The 13,959-nt window shown below is 38.4% G+C and overlaps 1 protein-coding gene across 6 annotated transcripts in view; it reads right to left on the bottom strand.

The window, feature by feature from the left end:
• Positions 1-13,959, bottom strand: part of WASF1 (WASP family member 1) — a 53,776-nt gene that overhangs the window by 22,212 nt on the left and 17,605 nt on the right. For 4 of the 6 annotated variants that reach the window (XM_077302174.1, XM_077302196.1, XM_077302148.1 and 1 more), the window contains exon 3: positions 4,178-4,334. In XM_077302174.1, the coding sequence (XP_077158289.1) occupies positions 4,178-4,310 (133 nt within the window). In that variant the 5' untranslated portion in view covers positions 4,311-4,334. Of the gene's footprint in view, positions 1-4,177; positions 4,335-4,521; positions 4,653-5,291; positions 5,411-8,607; positions 8,730-13,959 lie in introns of all 6 variants that reach the window. The other 2 variants (XM_077302165.1, XM_077302157.1) reach the window with 2 other exon arrangements.

The following is a 13,959-nucleotide window of genomic DNA, read 5'->3' as shown; positions in this document are numbered from 1 at the left end:
GCATACAGCAGGATACTGCAGACAGGCACACATATTGAGAGTAGCAACCTGGAATAGGGACTTACTGCTAGCCCATTAATTCAAGAGTTTCAGGACAGAAAAACTACAGTAGATGAGTCAGTATGATATACTGCTTGGCATGGTAGAAGAGCATTCAGAAGATATGGGCCCAAATGCCCAGTCAGCCACAAGTCTCACTGGGTAACTTTGAGCTAGTCAGTCACCCTCTCAACATAACCCACCTCCCAGAGTTATTAAAATAATTGAAAAGGGGAGAATTATGTATGCTGCCCTGAGCTTGGAATGCAAATGAAATAGATAGAAGTACCACTCATGTGTTTAATGATTGCTACAGGATATCAAGCAATCAGAGATATAATGAGCTTTGAAGTCTTAAAAATAGAATACTGGTCTAAAAAGTATTAAAATAAAACTGATGGGACCCATAAATCTAGCAGCTACAGCTGACACAGCTCTAGTAAATCCCAAGTGAATAATGATCAGGACAGAATGGGGGGAATAGACTGTAGTGTGTTCTAGGTACTAAGAGAAAGTAGATAGGAAAAAGTAATTAAAGGAGGCGGTATCATTTTACAGAGCCTGTTGTGGTACAGAGTGGTAAGGCAGCAGACATGCAGTCTGAAAGCTCTGCCCATGAGGTTGGGAGTTCAATCCCAGCAGCCGGCTCAAGGTTGACTCAGCCTTCCATCCTTCTGAGGTCGGTAAAATGAGTACCCAGCTTGCTGGGAGGTAAACGGTAATGACTGGGGAAGGCACTGGCAAACCACCCCGTATTGAGTCTGCCATGAAAATGCTGGAGGGCGTCACCCCAAGGGTCAGACATGACTCTGTGCTTGTACAGGGGATAGCTTTACCTTATCATCATTTTACAATAAATAAATACATAAAGCAAATCCTTAGAAGATTTCTGTAAAAGATGTTTCAGAATGGAGAATTTTTTACCAAATCCTTCCAAAACAATGTGTGGGATCCAGCCAGGTTTTTTACACTATTTTGCCAAATTCTCTTCCTTATTATATTTTGCATCCCAAGGGGATTCCTTTTTTCACCACTGATAAAGCTGGTTAGATCCAGTCCAATATATTCTATGATCTTTTTTAGTGCTGAGAAGTTGCACAATGACAAGCTAACCAAACAGTGTGGTTGTCATGGCAAATATGGCTTTTCTATGTTAACTCTGGGACATTCTGAAATATGAAATATTTGACAATCCTTCCAAAACCTGACCCTTGTGCATGTTATTGGTATTCTTGCTATTACCTCCTGAAGAAATAAAAACTGGAAAAAAGTGGTATCTCAAAGACAGTCCCAAAAGAGAAAGCTTAACAATAAGAGCAGGAGTCTAGCTACCAAATATTTTCCTAGCATCAACCTTTTATTGCTATTTATATTCTGAGCTGACAATTTTAGCACTACTGGGCAGATTTTTTAAGAACATGTTAATATATGAAAATGAAAATTTAAAAACAAATATTTAATTAAAAATTAAAGAGAAAACAAGACATCAACACCCCTTCTCTTATTCTAGTATATACAGGACACTAAATAAGCATATTTGAGAAATACATTGTAATTTTTTTGTCAAGACATAACTAATTTCTGGGCCGGGAATCCTGAAGGAGCTGAAAACTATTAATCTTCCATAGATGTTCATGGCTGCTACAACTATTGCCTCACAAGGATTCATTCATTTATTTGTTATTTATTTATTTTATATTTATATACCGCCCTCCCCGGAGGCTGAAAGAGTAGGGAAATGTTAATGATGGTTAGAATTCAACAGCAACAATGGCAGTTCAGGCTAGCACCATGACAGCCTTTTGAAGTGCTTTTGGCTCAGGGCAAAATTCAAGACGTTTCAGAAAGGTTTGCGTAGAGTTCCAAAGCTTGTGAAGTGTTTATCAATTTTAAATTAATATACCAATATGGACAGAGGGAATATATTTATTGCTTCTATTTTTCGTTGTTAAATAGGTTAAGCAACACTTAGCTTAGGGCGGTTATGATAAAATAAACATTTTCAAAATTATTCAATTTTTGGATGATGAATGAATTAATAGATTTTCAAAGCACTGAAGACAATTCAGAACTATGGCCACAAGTAGCAATATAAGAATGAAAAATCTACTTGCAACTATTTATTCTCAATTAAATGCTTTTTTGTGTGGGGGGGGATATTAGTTTAGTTACTATTACCATCCAAGAATCATATAGTTGATCTGTTGTAAAATTTGCTCCTAAGAAATGTCACATAGTCTACTTCAACTACTCTTAAAATCTATAGCTGATTATGCTCAGTCTCAATATCCAGTTTTCAAAGCGATAGAGCTGTGCCCAACCTGCCCTCTGGAAACTTTATCTTTCTCACAGATACTGTTATCTGTGAAGCATGGGGTCATCTTCTAGTCTATCTTGCCCTTCATTCTCCTCTGTCACTGAAATCTGTTCATGCCTGTGTAATCTTTGCAATTTTCTTTTTGTTAGCCTCCTCTCCTATTGACTTTATCCAAGATGGTTTTGCACCAGCATCAATCACTTGAGCCTCATCCAGGCAGGGCACCATGGATTGAATTCTATAAACTGTGAATGGAAACAATTGAACTCTGACTGCTTCACCTTCAGCTTCCTGTAGGCAAACCATTCTATAAGATGGGAGCCACCATGGAGAATAATCAAGTACAAGCAGCTGTTGATCTTAACTACCTGTCAGTGCATAAACTGCAATTCTAGAAAACCCATATTCTAGCCTACCACCCCAAAGCATTCTTTGCTGAGCCCCACAACAGGCTTTCTCATCCAATTTTTAAAAACTGGGGGTTCCTAATGACCCTGGAAGGGTTTCACAGATTGGGAAGGATAAAATTAATTTTTATTTAATTTTTAAAAAATGTAGTGAGTGAGATGACCATATATGGTCATGTCAACCCACCCTCCCTCCCAAAATGGTCAGTGATTAGCCTGGAGGTGGGAAGGGGAGGAGTTCCAGTCATAAACATCCTTGCTGACCAAGGCTTGCTGTTTGTGGAGTGGCTGGATTCGAGAGAGGTAAGTTTTTTTTCTTACTCTTAACTGCAAGGGGAAGGGTTTCCAGAGGGATGATGATGAATAGATTTATTTCCGACCGCTATCAGCAATCTGTCTCGTGGTGAGTAATAAGTAAAAACCCCACATAAAACACACATCTATCATATTATGTACCCCGGCGGCAAAAACCTATCCTTCCACCCCCAGAGCAACAACAGGCTGCCTCTCGGTGCACCATAGGTCAGCCACCTTCTCCAGTCCTGTTCCTGGCCCTGTAGACTAGGCTGTGGGGCCATCTCACATCTTAGAAGTGGGGGTGGGCAATCAGGTCACAGCCACCTTTGCAGGCCTTTTTTGGGTCTTTCAGCGGGGGTTGGGCAATTGGGCCCATGGCTTACATTGTCTTTTTGGGGGGGAGAGAATGGACAGCCACTGTCTTCTCCTGCCCTGTTTCATGTCTTAGAGGTGAGGACAAGAAGGGGTGGGAGAGGGGGGCAGTAGCTGCTTGTTATAGAACTGTGCAATCTGCAAAAAATTATAAATTTAAAAAAATGAATCAATGGAGAAATCCTAATGCACAACAATATAACTCAAAATTTGGAGATTGGGGGGGGGGGAATCCCTGGGGAAGGGGAGAGAGTTCAGTGGGGATATGATGCAACTCTAGGTAAGGATGTATGGCCTGCTGATATCACTTCTGGGTTTCTTGAAGCCTGAAGTACAAATGGTTGAGAAAGGCTATCCTAGCGGAATACTGTACTGCCTGCATACTACTTTAATGCTTCATTTAGCACTTAGCACATAGGTACTTCTCAATATTTTTAAGCAACAGAATTAAAACATTTATTGTAAAAATAATTTCTCAGAAGTATATAGATACAGTGCATGTAGTTTAAAACCAAAACCAAAGTAGATAATGATTAAAATACAAAAGAGGGCAGGAAAAAAACCTCTTCAACAAAAATTTCTACAGGCATTATTTCAACTGTACTGTTACATACATATATCACCATGTCAGATATAATTTTAAAAACAAATATTATGAGGTAATGTTTTGAAGTTAGTCTGCTTTTGCAATAAAACACGAGTTTAGCTCATAATTCATTGTCAAAGAAAAATGCTGAGTACTTACTTAGACTACTTAGTTGCCTAATAATGTTTGCCAAGGAGATATTGGTAACACATTCTAGTTCATTTTTAATGCCTCGGGGCAGTGCTGTATGACAAAGGTATCTGGGGTCGATGTTCCTTTTTACCAATGGCATCTTGAAGTATCAGAACCAGCACACCTATGAAGAGAAAGAACAGAAGAATTAAAATTTGTTTTAATTATCAGTGTTGAAACAAGTCAATATGCTTACTTTAATACTAATTTATTCAAAATGGAAAAATACAAGTTGTTTCCTTTACCCCAAGAAATAATAATGCATTGCAAAATAGTTCAAAATGCTAAGAGTGAAACCAGACTTTAATTACCTCACCACTGTTATAAATGTAGTGGTTGATAGAGCCACGGATTTTAAAAGGCTAGCATCCTAATTCTATACATTCAGATGAGTAGTCGTGTTGATCTGAAGCAGCAGAACAAAGTTTGAATCCAGTGGCACCTTTAAGAGTAACAAAGTTTTATTTAAAATTTGTATTCCTAATTCTATGCATGTTTACTCAGAAGAAAGTTACATGGTGTTTCATGGAGCCTATTTTGAAATAAGCATATATATACCTCCTAATAATAAGTATCATCATGCGGAAGCCGACAATTCTGGTACAGAATAGAAGAGTAGGTTTTTATATCCCATTTTAGGCTTGCTTTCCCCTTTCTCTCCCCATAAGAGGCACCTTGTCAGATAAGTGGGGCTCCAAGAGTTCTGAGAGAATTGCAACTGGCCAAGCTCACCCAGCAGGTTTCATGTGGAAGAGTTGGGAATCAAACCCAAATCTCCAGATTAGGCTCTTAACCAGTACATCAGGCCAGCTTTCTATATCTATAGAACAGTTCTAGTGCCTTAGTTTATGAGACAATAATGAGTCAGAAAATACTCAGTTTCCTTGCCGCACTTAAACAATCCACTACAGCTTCCAAAGCAAACAGAAAAACCCTTCTATAGGTTTTTAAAAGCTCTTTACCAAAACCATGTGCACTCAGATGACCAGTGTATTTAACTGTTCAGAAAAAATAATTCCTAAACATCAGACATCTTTCAATTTCTATGTGGCTCCCATAATTCTAGATATTATTTTCTCACCTTGCAAACTGAGACCTAACAATATTGACGTCTTGGCATTTATTTTATAGCTAGAGAACTGACAACAAGGTGGTAGAAATAAAGGTGATCGAGAGTCAGGAATGCAGACCTTTCAAAATCTATCAATGAAAAAATTATTAGCATTAACATCTTAAACATAACCTATAAACCCAGCCCAGTAACAACACACTCTGGCCAGGATCCACTAAAACATCAAATTTTTCTATTTATGGGCATGTGATGTGCCTGGGGGTGCTCCTGAGCCTGGTCTTCCTTTCTAAGAAACAGGAAACTGTGTCCAGGAGACAGACAGGCCTACCTACCTATCATATTTATATACCGCCCTTCCTTGAGAACATAGATATACATAGAACAAGAGAGAACATAGGAGTAAGTATAATACAATTCAGCAACAATGTTGAATGAAACAACAATAACAGCAATGGTTTCAACGATATTCCAATAACTGGTTGTAACAATATTAACCTGATTAACTATGATCCTATAGGTTGGTCAGTTCATGGGGAGGGGTTTTGGGGGCCTGGTGGATGTTGCTGGTTCAGTTGACCTCAACAAATGCCTGGCAAGAGAGTTCCATTTTGCAGTCCTTGCAGAGAAAGCTCTGGCCCTGGTTGAGGCCAGACATGCTTCCTTAGGGATCAACAGCCAGTTGGAAGTGGCAGAGCATAGAGCTCTTTGGTGCGTATAGACAGTCCATCTGATTTGTAATTTCTCTCCCCATCCATGACATTTGCCATCATGCCTCACTGATTCATAGCTTTTCTGAACTGCACATTAATTAATGAACCCTATGTGCACATATTAAAGTGCTGTGAAGTTCCTTAATGCATTAGGATCCAACTTATTTGAAGGGCTGCTTTCATGCATTAGTTGAAGTTAGCACAGAGTAATTTGCTAGTGATTTCCTCTTTTTGAGAGATACCTTTGGCCACTGAAAGATGTACACTGTTCACTTTATGTGGAATGGCTAGCAAGACTTTGTACCCATGTAAGACTGCTGAACCTCTGAAAAGCTGTTCTGGAAGGTGGAGTGGGAGCCAATGTGCCATGAGGAGTGAGAGACTGGCAGAAATCAGAGAGTGACTCCTCCCCTGTATAAGCAGAAGTGCTTTCTGCTCATACAAGAAATATTCTGGATCCAGGTCAATGTACAACTGACTTTTTAATTAGTCCTAATAAAAGGTATTGCTCTGCTGTTGCTTCTGTACAGAAATTATATTTACATTTAAAACGTTCTTGTGTCTACAGCAGCTCTTAACTAAATTGGCAAAGCTGAATCCAGGACAAGGATAAGTAGATATCTATAAAAGCATCTGCCACGAATCTCAATTGCTCCCCATAAAGAGGTGATCACTGAAGAAAATGGAACTTCTCAGTGAGTCTGCATTTGACATAATATAGGTCTATTCCCATCACCAACAAGGCAGATGCAGCAGCTCTTGGATTAACAAAGAGAGAAAACACTTGCATAGCCCAGCAATATCCCTCATATCAAATCTACAACTGTATATTTTAAAAAAATCATTAATGGCCCACAAGCCAGAAGGGGGGGGGGAACCAGGCAAAGTAGCCACAGCCGAACAAGATCTCAAGCAGAAGTATTCTTGGCAATGCTCATTTCCCTGTCAAGTAATGCAAAAGGAAAGCAGCTGACAGTTGCAGAACACAGAAGGCTAAGGCAGGCTAGTGCAACAGCAAGAGCAAAGCTTTCTGGCAACCTTGCCTCGGTTGATTCCCTAGCAGAGGATTATCAGCTCTCCAGAATAACCACAGAAAATTCTGCTGTGTCCTCCTCGATCCTGAGAAGGGAGGCAACATAATGCAATGCATATCTCAACTTCTAATTCAGTCCAACCACTAATCATAAAGAGCAAATGATATAAAGAACAGAGAAAACAAAAAAAACCCAACACCTTACCCCAGTCATCAAAAACCAGAGTAAATATATATGACCTGTGGTATGCTACTCACAAGAAACTAAAGTTCTTCCAACTTCTCAGGGAAGCTCTTGTAGCTCCTACTGAGTGACATTTGGGATAATCAAAAAAGCTTTAAACTATGAAACTATGAGCTGAGGTAGTATATACACCCCTTGGTCTGAGATCATTGGCAAAATATTTCATAGCCATATCCAGGTAAGAGTTATCTGAAAGTAAGTGATGCAGCCAGCAGAGAGAGAACGGAGCTAGTGCACAGCACCAATATAAAGAGAGCGGGGGGGGGGGTAGTGTTCACTTAAGTGAAGTTTAAATTATTCATCCAGCCTAAGAAATCTTCCTCCAATTTAAGCAGCAATTCCTGTGGCAGAAGAGCCACTCATTGGAACTCTCTCCATCTTAATGAAGAATAACCGGCCACTGGGTTTAACAGGCAAATGACCACAGGATTGCAAACTTGAACAGATGAAAATGTCTAACAGGCTGAAAAAGTGTTGCCACACACTCCCTATGTTGCATAGTATCATATTAAAGCTTGCTTCTTGTTCTTGTTTTTTAATTCAAAGCACTTATATTATGTGGCACTATTGTCATGACAATAAATCGAACAGTCACTGTTCTGACATTATAATGAACAGCCCAATCATTCAACTGCTATTCTGAAAACTACTGGAAGTAATCGAGTAAGTATACTTTTTATTTTTCATTCCAAATTCCGATGGTATGGGAGGCAGAGTTAAGTGGGAGTTATCCAAAAGTGACATTATCATGCTTAATGTTTAAGTAAATATGCATCATATCAATGAGAGACTGAGACAAATTATGAATGTTATGAAATTATGAAAATTATGATGAAGAGACCTGGATTAAAAAGAAGTTTAAGGTTATATTTGGATTTCAAAAGAATTCACATAAAGAAAACACCTATAGTATCATTTTATCCCCAAATCTTGATAGACTTACTAAATTCTGATCAGGATTAACAATAAACTGCTAAAACAGTAGTTTGGTACTATAAAACTGCAAATTAAAAGATATATATCTGTGGCCCTTCCTACCATGGCAAAAATAATATATAGAGAGTAGCTATGCTGTGATAACCACTGAGAGATCAGGGCTAATGACCTGCAGAAAGGATGAAGGCCTCTCAGGCCTGACCTTACAATGAGTAAACATTCCTAAGACATAGTAGTACAGCATCTACTGATATTCCATTGCACACATGCTAAAAGAGATGACTAAAACTCGAAGAAGTAAAATTTTATGCACTTATGAATTAGGAGGGTTGTTCACACACAACAGCAGAGAAAATAATAAGATAAGGGATAGCTTCAATCGGGGCTGGTCTTGAGAAGCACCTTGGTGTAGTGTTTAATCGCAGCAGTTTGATTCCCTGCTCCTCCACATGCAGCCAGCTGGGACACCTTGGGCCAGTCACAGTTCTCAGTGCTCTCTCAGCCCCACCTCCCTCACAGAGTGTCTGTTGTGGGGAGAGGAAGAGTAGGTAACTGTAAGTCACTTTAAGACTCCTTTGGTTGGGAAAAAGCAGGGTACAAAAAAAAGAGCTCTTGTTTACCCTTCAATTTCTCCAAGCAATAAAATATAAAATTCTAATACAGTATATATAAAATATGCAAAATCACAGGTAAACCATCTTTACATATAGTGGGACATTATCAGTTGGGAGAAACTACATCATTTGGTTCTTCTCCTCAACCCCTACAGAACCAGTGCAAATTTGGCCTACCCCTATTGCTGCAAGCATAAAGCTTTTACAAAGTCTATCTTAGGTAAGCCAACACTACTATTGGAATTACAGATAATGAATAATGCATTCACCTTATCCACGTTATCCATAATTTACAGACTAATGGACTATCTTGTGGCTGTTCACACATGGTAAACTTTGGCACCAGGCAATTGTTGCTACGTCAGAATATGAACAAACCTGATATTTTATGGACATTAAAACATTATGATATATGAAAAACTGTGGTTAAAACCTATGGGTGTAATCTACCTATTGATCTGGTGTGTGTTTAAAGATTTGTGAAAGGCAGCAGCTTGAAATTCTTTAAAGATTTCATAGAATCATTGAGTTGGAAGGGACCTCCAAGGTCACCTAGTCCAGCTACCTGCCCACCCACAATGACCACAATTTCCCAAATGATCCCTCCACCAAAAATCTCTACCAAATCACAATTTTAAAAGAAAGATATGCCCTTATTGGGCTTCCCCCAATCCTTGAATACATTTAACATTTTCTGCTCCCCCCCCAACTGAGCATGTTTGATACGCATGTGATTTTATTGTATATGTTTACAATGCTTTGTTAGCCGCTTTGGTGGCCCTGACTGGGAAGAAAGATTGGATATAAATTTGACTGGTAAAGTAAGATACTGCAGGAGGACTTAGGACTGCTTGAATGATAAGAACCACACTTCAGGTGGACTAGGCTAAATAATTCCAGCAAAATAGCTTGAATTGGAGACTGAAAAAAGGACATAAATACCAGTAAATATTTCTCCTACCATGATCCAACCAAGACAATACATTCTGGAAGGAATTTTTAAAAGTGTTTAATCAAAAATGTGTTGTCCATTATACACAAAAGCATAATATTCATGTTAGTGTTTCTACCATTTTGCTCTATTGCCTTCTTTACTGCAAGATGTATATTTATTTCTAATATTTATATAGCACTCTCCCCTTATACACTACCACATGATTATCTTCTTTTGGTGCATAAGAGATCATACATTTAATTTTGTTCATTTTATCTTTATATTACTCTGTTTTCATTCCCTAATTTTAAAGTCCATTTATTAAAATATCTAGCACTTAGCTTATTCTCATTCCTTTCCAATTTAATCAGATACTTGCATTTTTATTATTGAAGCTACAAACTCCATAAGATCGCACAATACACGATTAACCCATACTAGAGGGGGGTCTAAAATAATAAAGAAAGGAAATATGTGACATATGGTCAAATCAATTCTAGATAATTTCAGGAAATTCTCATCTATCACTCCAGTATTTTCAACTGAAATATGAAAGCATAGAAAGTCACCCTCTGTTGCAAAATCAAGCAACAACTTCTAGTAGAATCTTGCTTTTGTAACTGGCATTCAAATACCACGTAATGAAAACTGAGCATTTATATTATACTTCCTTTAGTCTACATTTTTGTGTTTCATTAGTTTTTTATTCGTTTTTTGGAGGCACAAAAAAGTTAAAAAGAAAACACACATGTTGTGGAGTTAAAACTTCCTAAAATAAAAGTGGTGGTAATGCTAACTATAATTTAAAAATGCCCTTTCAGTGGCCATTGTGGGGGCTGCCAGGCAGCTGAAATGAATAGTATCCATATTTCAGAAAGTATGTAACCTTAAGAAGTTTTAGACAAATATCTTACAAGTTGAAAAAAATGTACAATTATATTGGCTGTTAAATCCAATAATCTGCTAGTGAAAGCTCTGTGAAGCACCCTCACTTTCTCCTATCCCTAGAAGCCATTTCCGACCCTAAGGAAGGTGACTGGCAGGGTTGAAGGATGTCTGTGCGACAGCCACACTAATCAGTAGGCTACAGTGAGGAGGGCAGGGAGCCAAATCACTTTCGCTTCCATCAGCAGAGCTCCTCTGATTAAGGAAGCAGCAAGAGCAATTTCACTCCCTGCAAGACTCCATGTGAATCCACCAAGTGTGGCAATCTGCTTCCCAGGGTTGCAAATGGCTGCTGGGAGGGAAAAGCAGAAAAGATCCCATCAGAGCTGTCTGCGGGCAGATCCAAACCCAAATGATTTTATTTTTCTACTTAATATTTTGCTTTTTTTAATTAAAACTTAAAAGCGTAAGGACTGCATTTCTTAAACTGTTTTCCTTCCCATCTTGCATGCATAACATTTCCCAACCAGCAAAAAGCAATTCAAATACCCATCTTGGAGGTTTTTAAAGTAGTTGATTAAAAAAAAAAAACAGGAATAAAAAAGAAAAAGTCCATCTTACATAAATTGTTCAGTTCCTCCAGCAACAAACCCTTTGTAGAAAATATCCTAATTTATGTTCAGACAGATTATTCATAAGCAATATAAATGATTAAGCTACACAGCAACTTTTTCCCAAAGTGCATAGACCATCACTTAAGTTTCTAAAGCTATAATACACAAATTGCTCAGTCGAAAGGATTGACTGTGGAACAAAGCTATTTTAGATTACAATCCAACAAAACTAATTTAACACTTATTTCCACATCTATAGAGGCTTCCCCCAATCCTTGAATACATTTAACATTTTCTGCTCTCCTCCCCCCCCCCCCCCCCGCAACTGAGCATGTTTGATACGCATGTGATTTCTCTAGAAGTTGTGGCAGGTTACTTATTGCATGTTGACAGAAGGTTCAATCAACTACATGGCCTCTGGACCCTTGCCCATCAGGGCTAATAAAAAATAGCAGAAAAACTGATGGATTTCTAGGGGGCTTTAGAAATGCTGAAGGTTACAGGAAGGCCAAAATCTCTTGAAGAAGTGACGGTCAGGCATCTCCTTAAAAACCATCTTTCTGTTCTGATGCAATGACAGCTATCAAATTATCACGAACCTTTCCTTTTGGGAGGGGTACCTGGCAATTTCACAACTTTGATTTTTCTACCACTTGTGTTGGAGTTTCGAGTTTTGGGGACCAAGACTGCTTTAATGGTCCTGATGTAAAATATTAATCTAGGACAGCTATTTCCAAACCTAGTATTTTCAGAAAAGAACAGCTATCATACATGGAAAATGCACAATAGCTGTGGCCTTGCCTCCCTCCAGTCAGCCTCTACTGAAGATAGAGCGTGTTTAGATAAATTAACCACTCCTAATAGAGATGAGGGAGAGCTATTAACCCTCAGAGGATGCTGCTTATTGTGTCTCTGTATGAATCAATGTTTAGGGCTTTTCCTCTAACCATAGTGCATAAAACAACAACTCAACACAGAAATATATGAGGTTGGTTTAAATATATGAGGCTGTTTAAAGCTCACTATGCAAAGCAGCAATTCTCCTCAGGGGGAATGATCTGTGTGATCTGGAGATCACTTGTAACTTTTTGAGATCTCCAAGCACCATCAGAAGGTTGGTAATCCTAGCAAGACCTGAGAATATATTTTCTCAGGATCAGAAATGGCTGCAGGGCAAGAACAGTCCTTGCACCAGATTCAGGTGTTGTAGCTCTCGGCTAGGCATGTCAGCATTCAGTGGTTTCTTCTTGGGATGTCTTCATAAAAGGCTGCCGTGTAGAGGATGGAGCAGAGTTGTTCTCTCTTGCCCCAGAGGGATGGACCAGAACCAATGGGATGAAATTAATTCAAAAGAAATTCTGTCTAAACATTTGGAAAAAGTTCCTGACAGAGCACAGTTTCTCAGTGGAACAGGCTTCCTCGGGAGGTGGTGGGTTCTCCAACTTTGGAAATTTTTAAACAGAGGCTAGATAGCCATCTAACGGATAGGCTGATTCTGTGAAGGCTCAAGAGAGTGGCAGGTTACAGTGGATGAGCGATTGGGATTTGAGTGTCCTGCAACTCTATGATTCTATAAGTACAAGCACTTGCAGATAAAGTATTTTTGGGAGGGGTTAATCTTTAAAAGAAAATCAGATATTCTGAAAACCTGGTGGTATGTTGGGGTTTCTAAAACCCTACTGTGAAACAGGTGTTGGCCTCATTGTGGGCATTTGGTTATTGGAAAGGTGAGAGCTTTTCTTTTGAAGATACAATGATAAAGAAATATTAGTAATTCTACTCAAGTCATGTTTAAGTGTAGCTTCTTCCTCCAGCATTTCTCAACAATGTGAAGTTATATTTGAAATACTTCAACTGTTACTGAAACTTAAGAATTCTTGCAAGGCATATTTACTTTTGACACATAATAGCAATATAATCCACAGCCAAATGAAGTCACTCCAATGCCAGATTTCAAAGTCATGTAGCAGTAAGAGAATATGCACTTTGATTCTATGACAACAGTTCATAGTTAATAGTTAAACACATTTTTGATTACATTAATCTAATCAGAAGGGATTAAGAGTTGATGAAATTTTATAAACAGATGCTAAGCTTTTTAGTACCAGAGGCAGAGGATTGCCATTGTAAATGGCTTATATTTAAAAGGCTAAAATCCTAAGAACATTCACTAGAGAGTAAGTCCTATTAAACTAAATGGAACTTACTTTTGGTATACACGTATAAGGTTGTACTGAAAGTTTTGTGATATGTTCATTGATCCCCTTTAACTTTTAGAAGTCTCACAGTAGGCAGGCTGTGAATCAGGGTAAAGAACAGGTAAAGAGCCTGCTTAACTATAGGAAAATGCCTGAACAAAGAGATTTTGAGCTGGAAAAATGACCAGAGAAGAAAGGGGGGGGGGGGTGCAGCCTCTCTAATTCCGTAAGGCAACACTATGATTTTAAAAAACAGGAACTCTAGTAAATGCCAGGAGGACTATCTTAACTTAGTTAATATAAGAATAGATTCAAATGAGTAGCCGTGTTGGTCTGAAGTAGCAAAAAGAAAAGAGAAAAAAGAGGTATTTTATGAGATTAAACTCCAGATCACAGTAAATGCAGAAGAGACAGAACTCAGCAACATATTTACATTCTTTTGCTTTAGCATTACAAAAGCAAAGTCATTAGCGATGAACAACCCATGGGTAGTTGGAAAATAAGTGCAG

Source organism: Paroedura picta, chromosome 1, assembly GCF_049243985.1.
Source record: "Paroedura picta isolate Pp20150507F chromosome 1, Ppicta_v3.0, whole genome shotgun sequence".
Lineage (NCBI taxonomy): Eukaryota > Metazoa > Chordata > Lepidosauria > Squamata > Gekkonidae > Paroedura > Paroedura picta.
The sequence above is the reverse complement of the archived record's forward strand: the minus strand, read 5'-3'. Positions and strand labels throughout refer to the sequence as shown.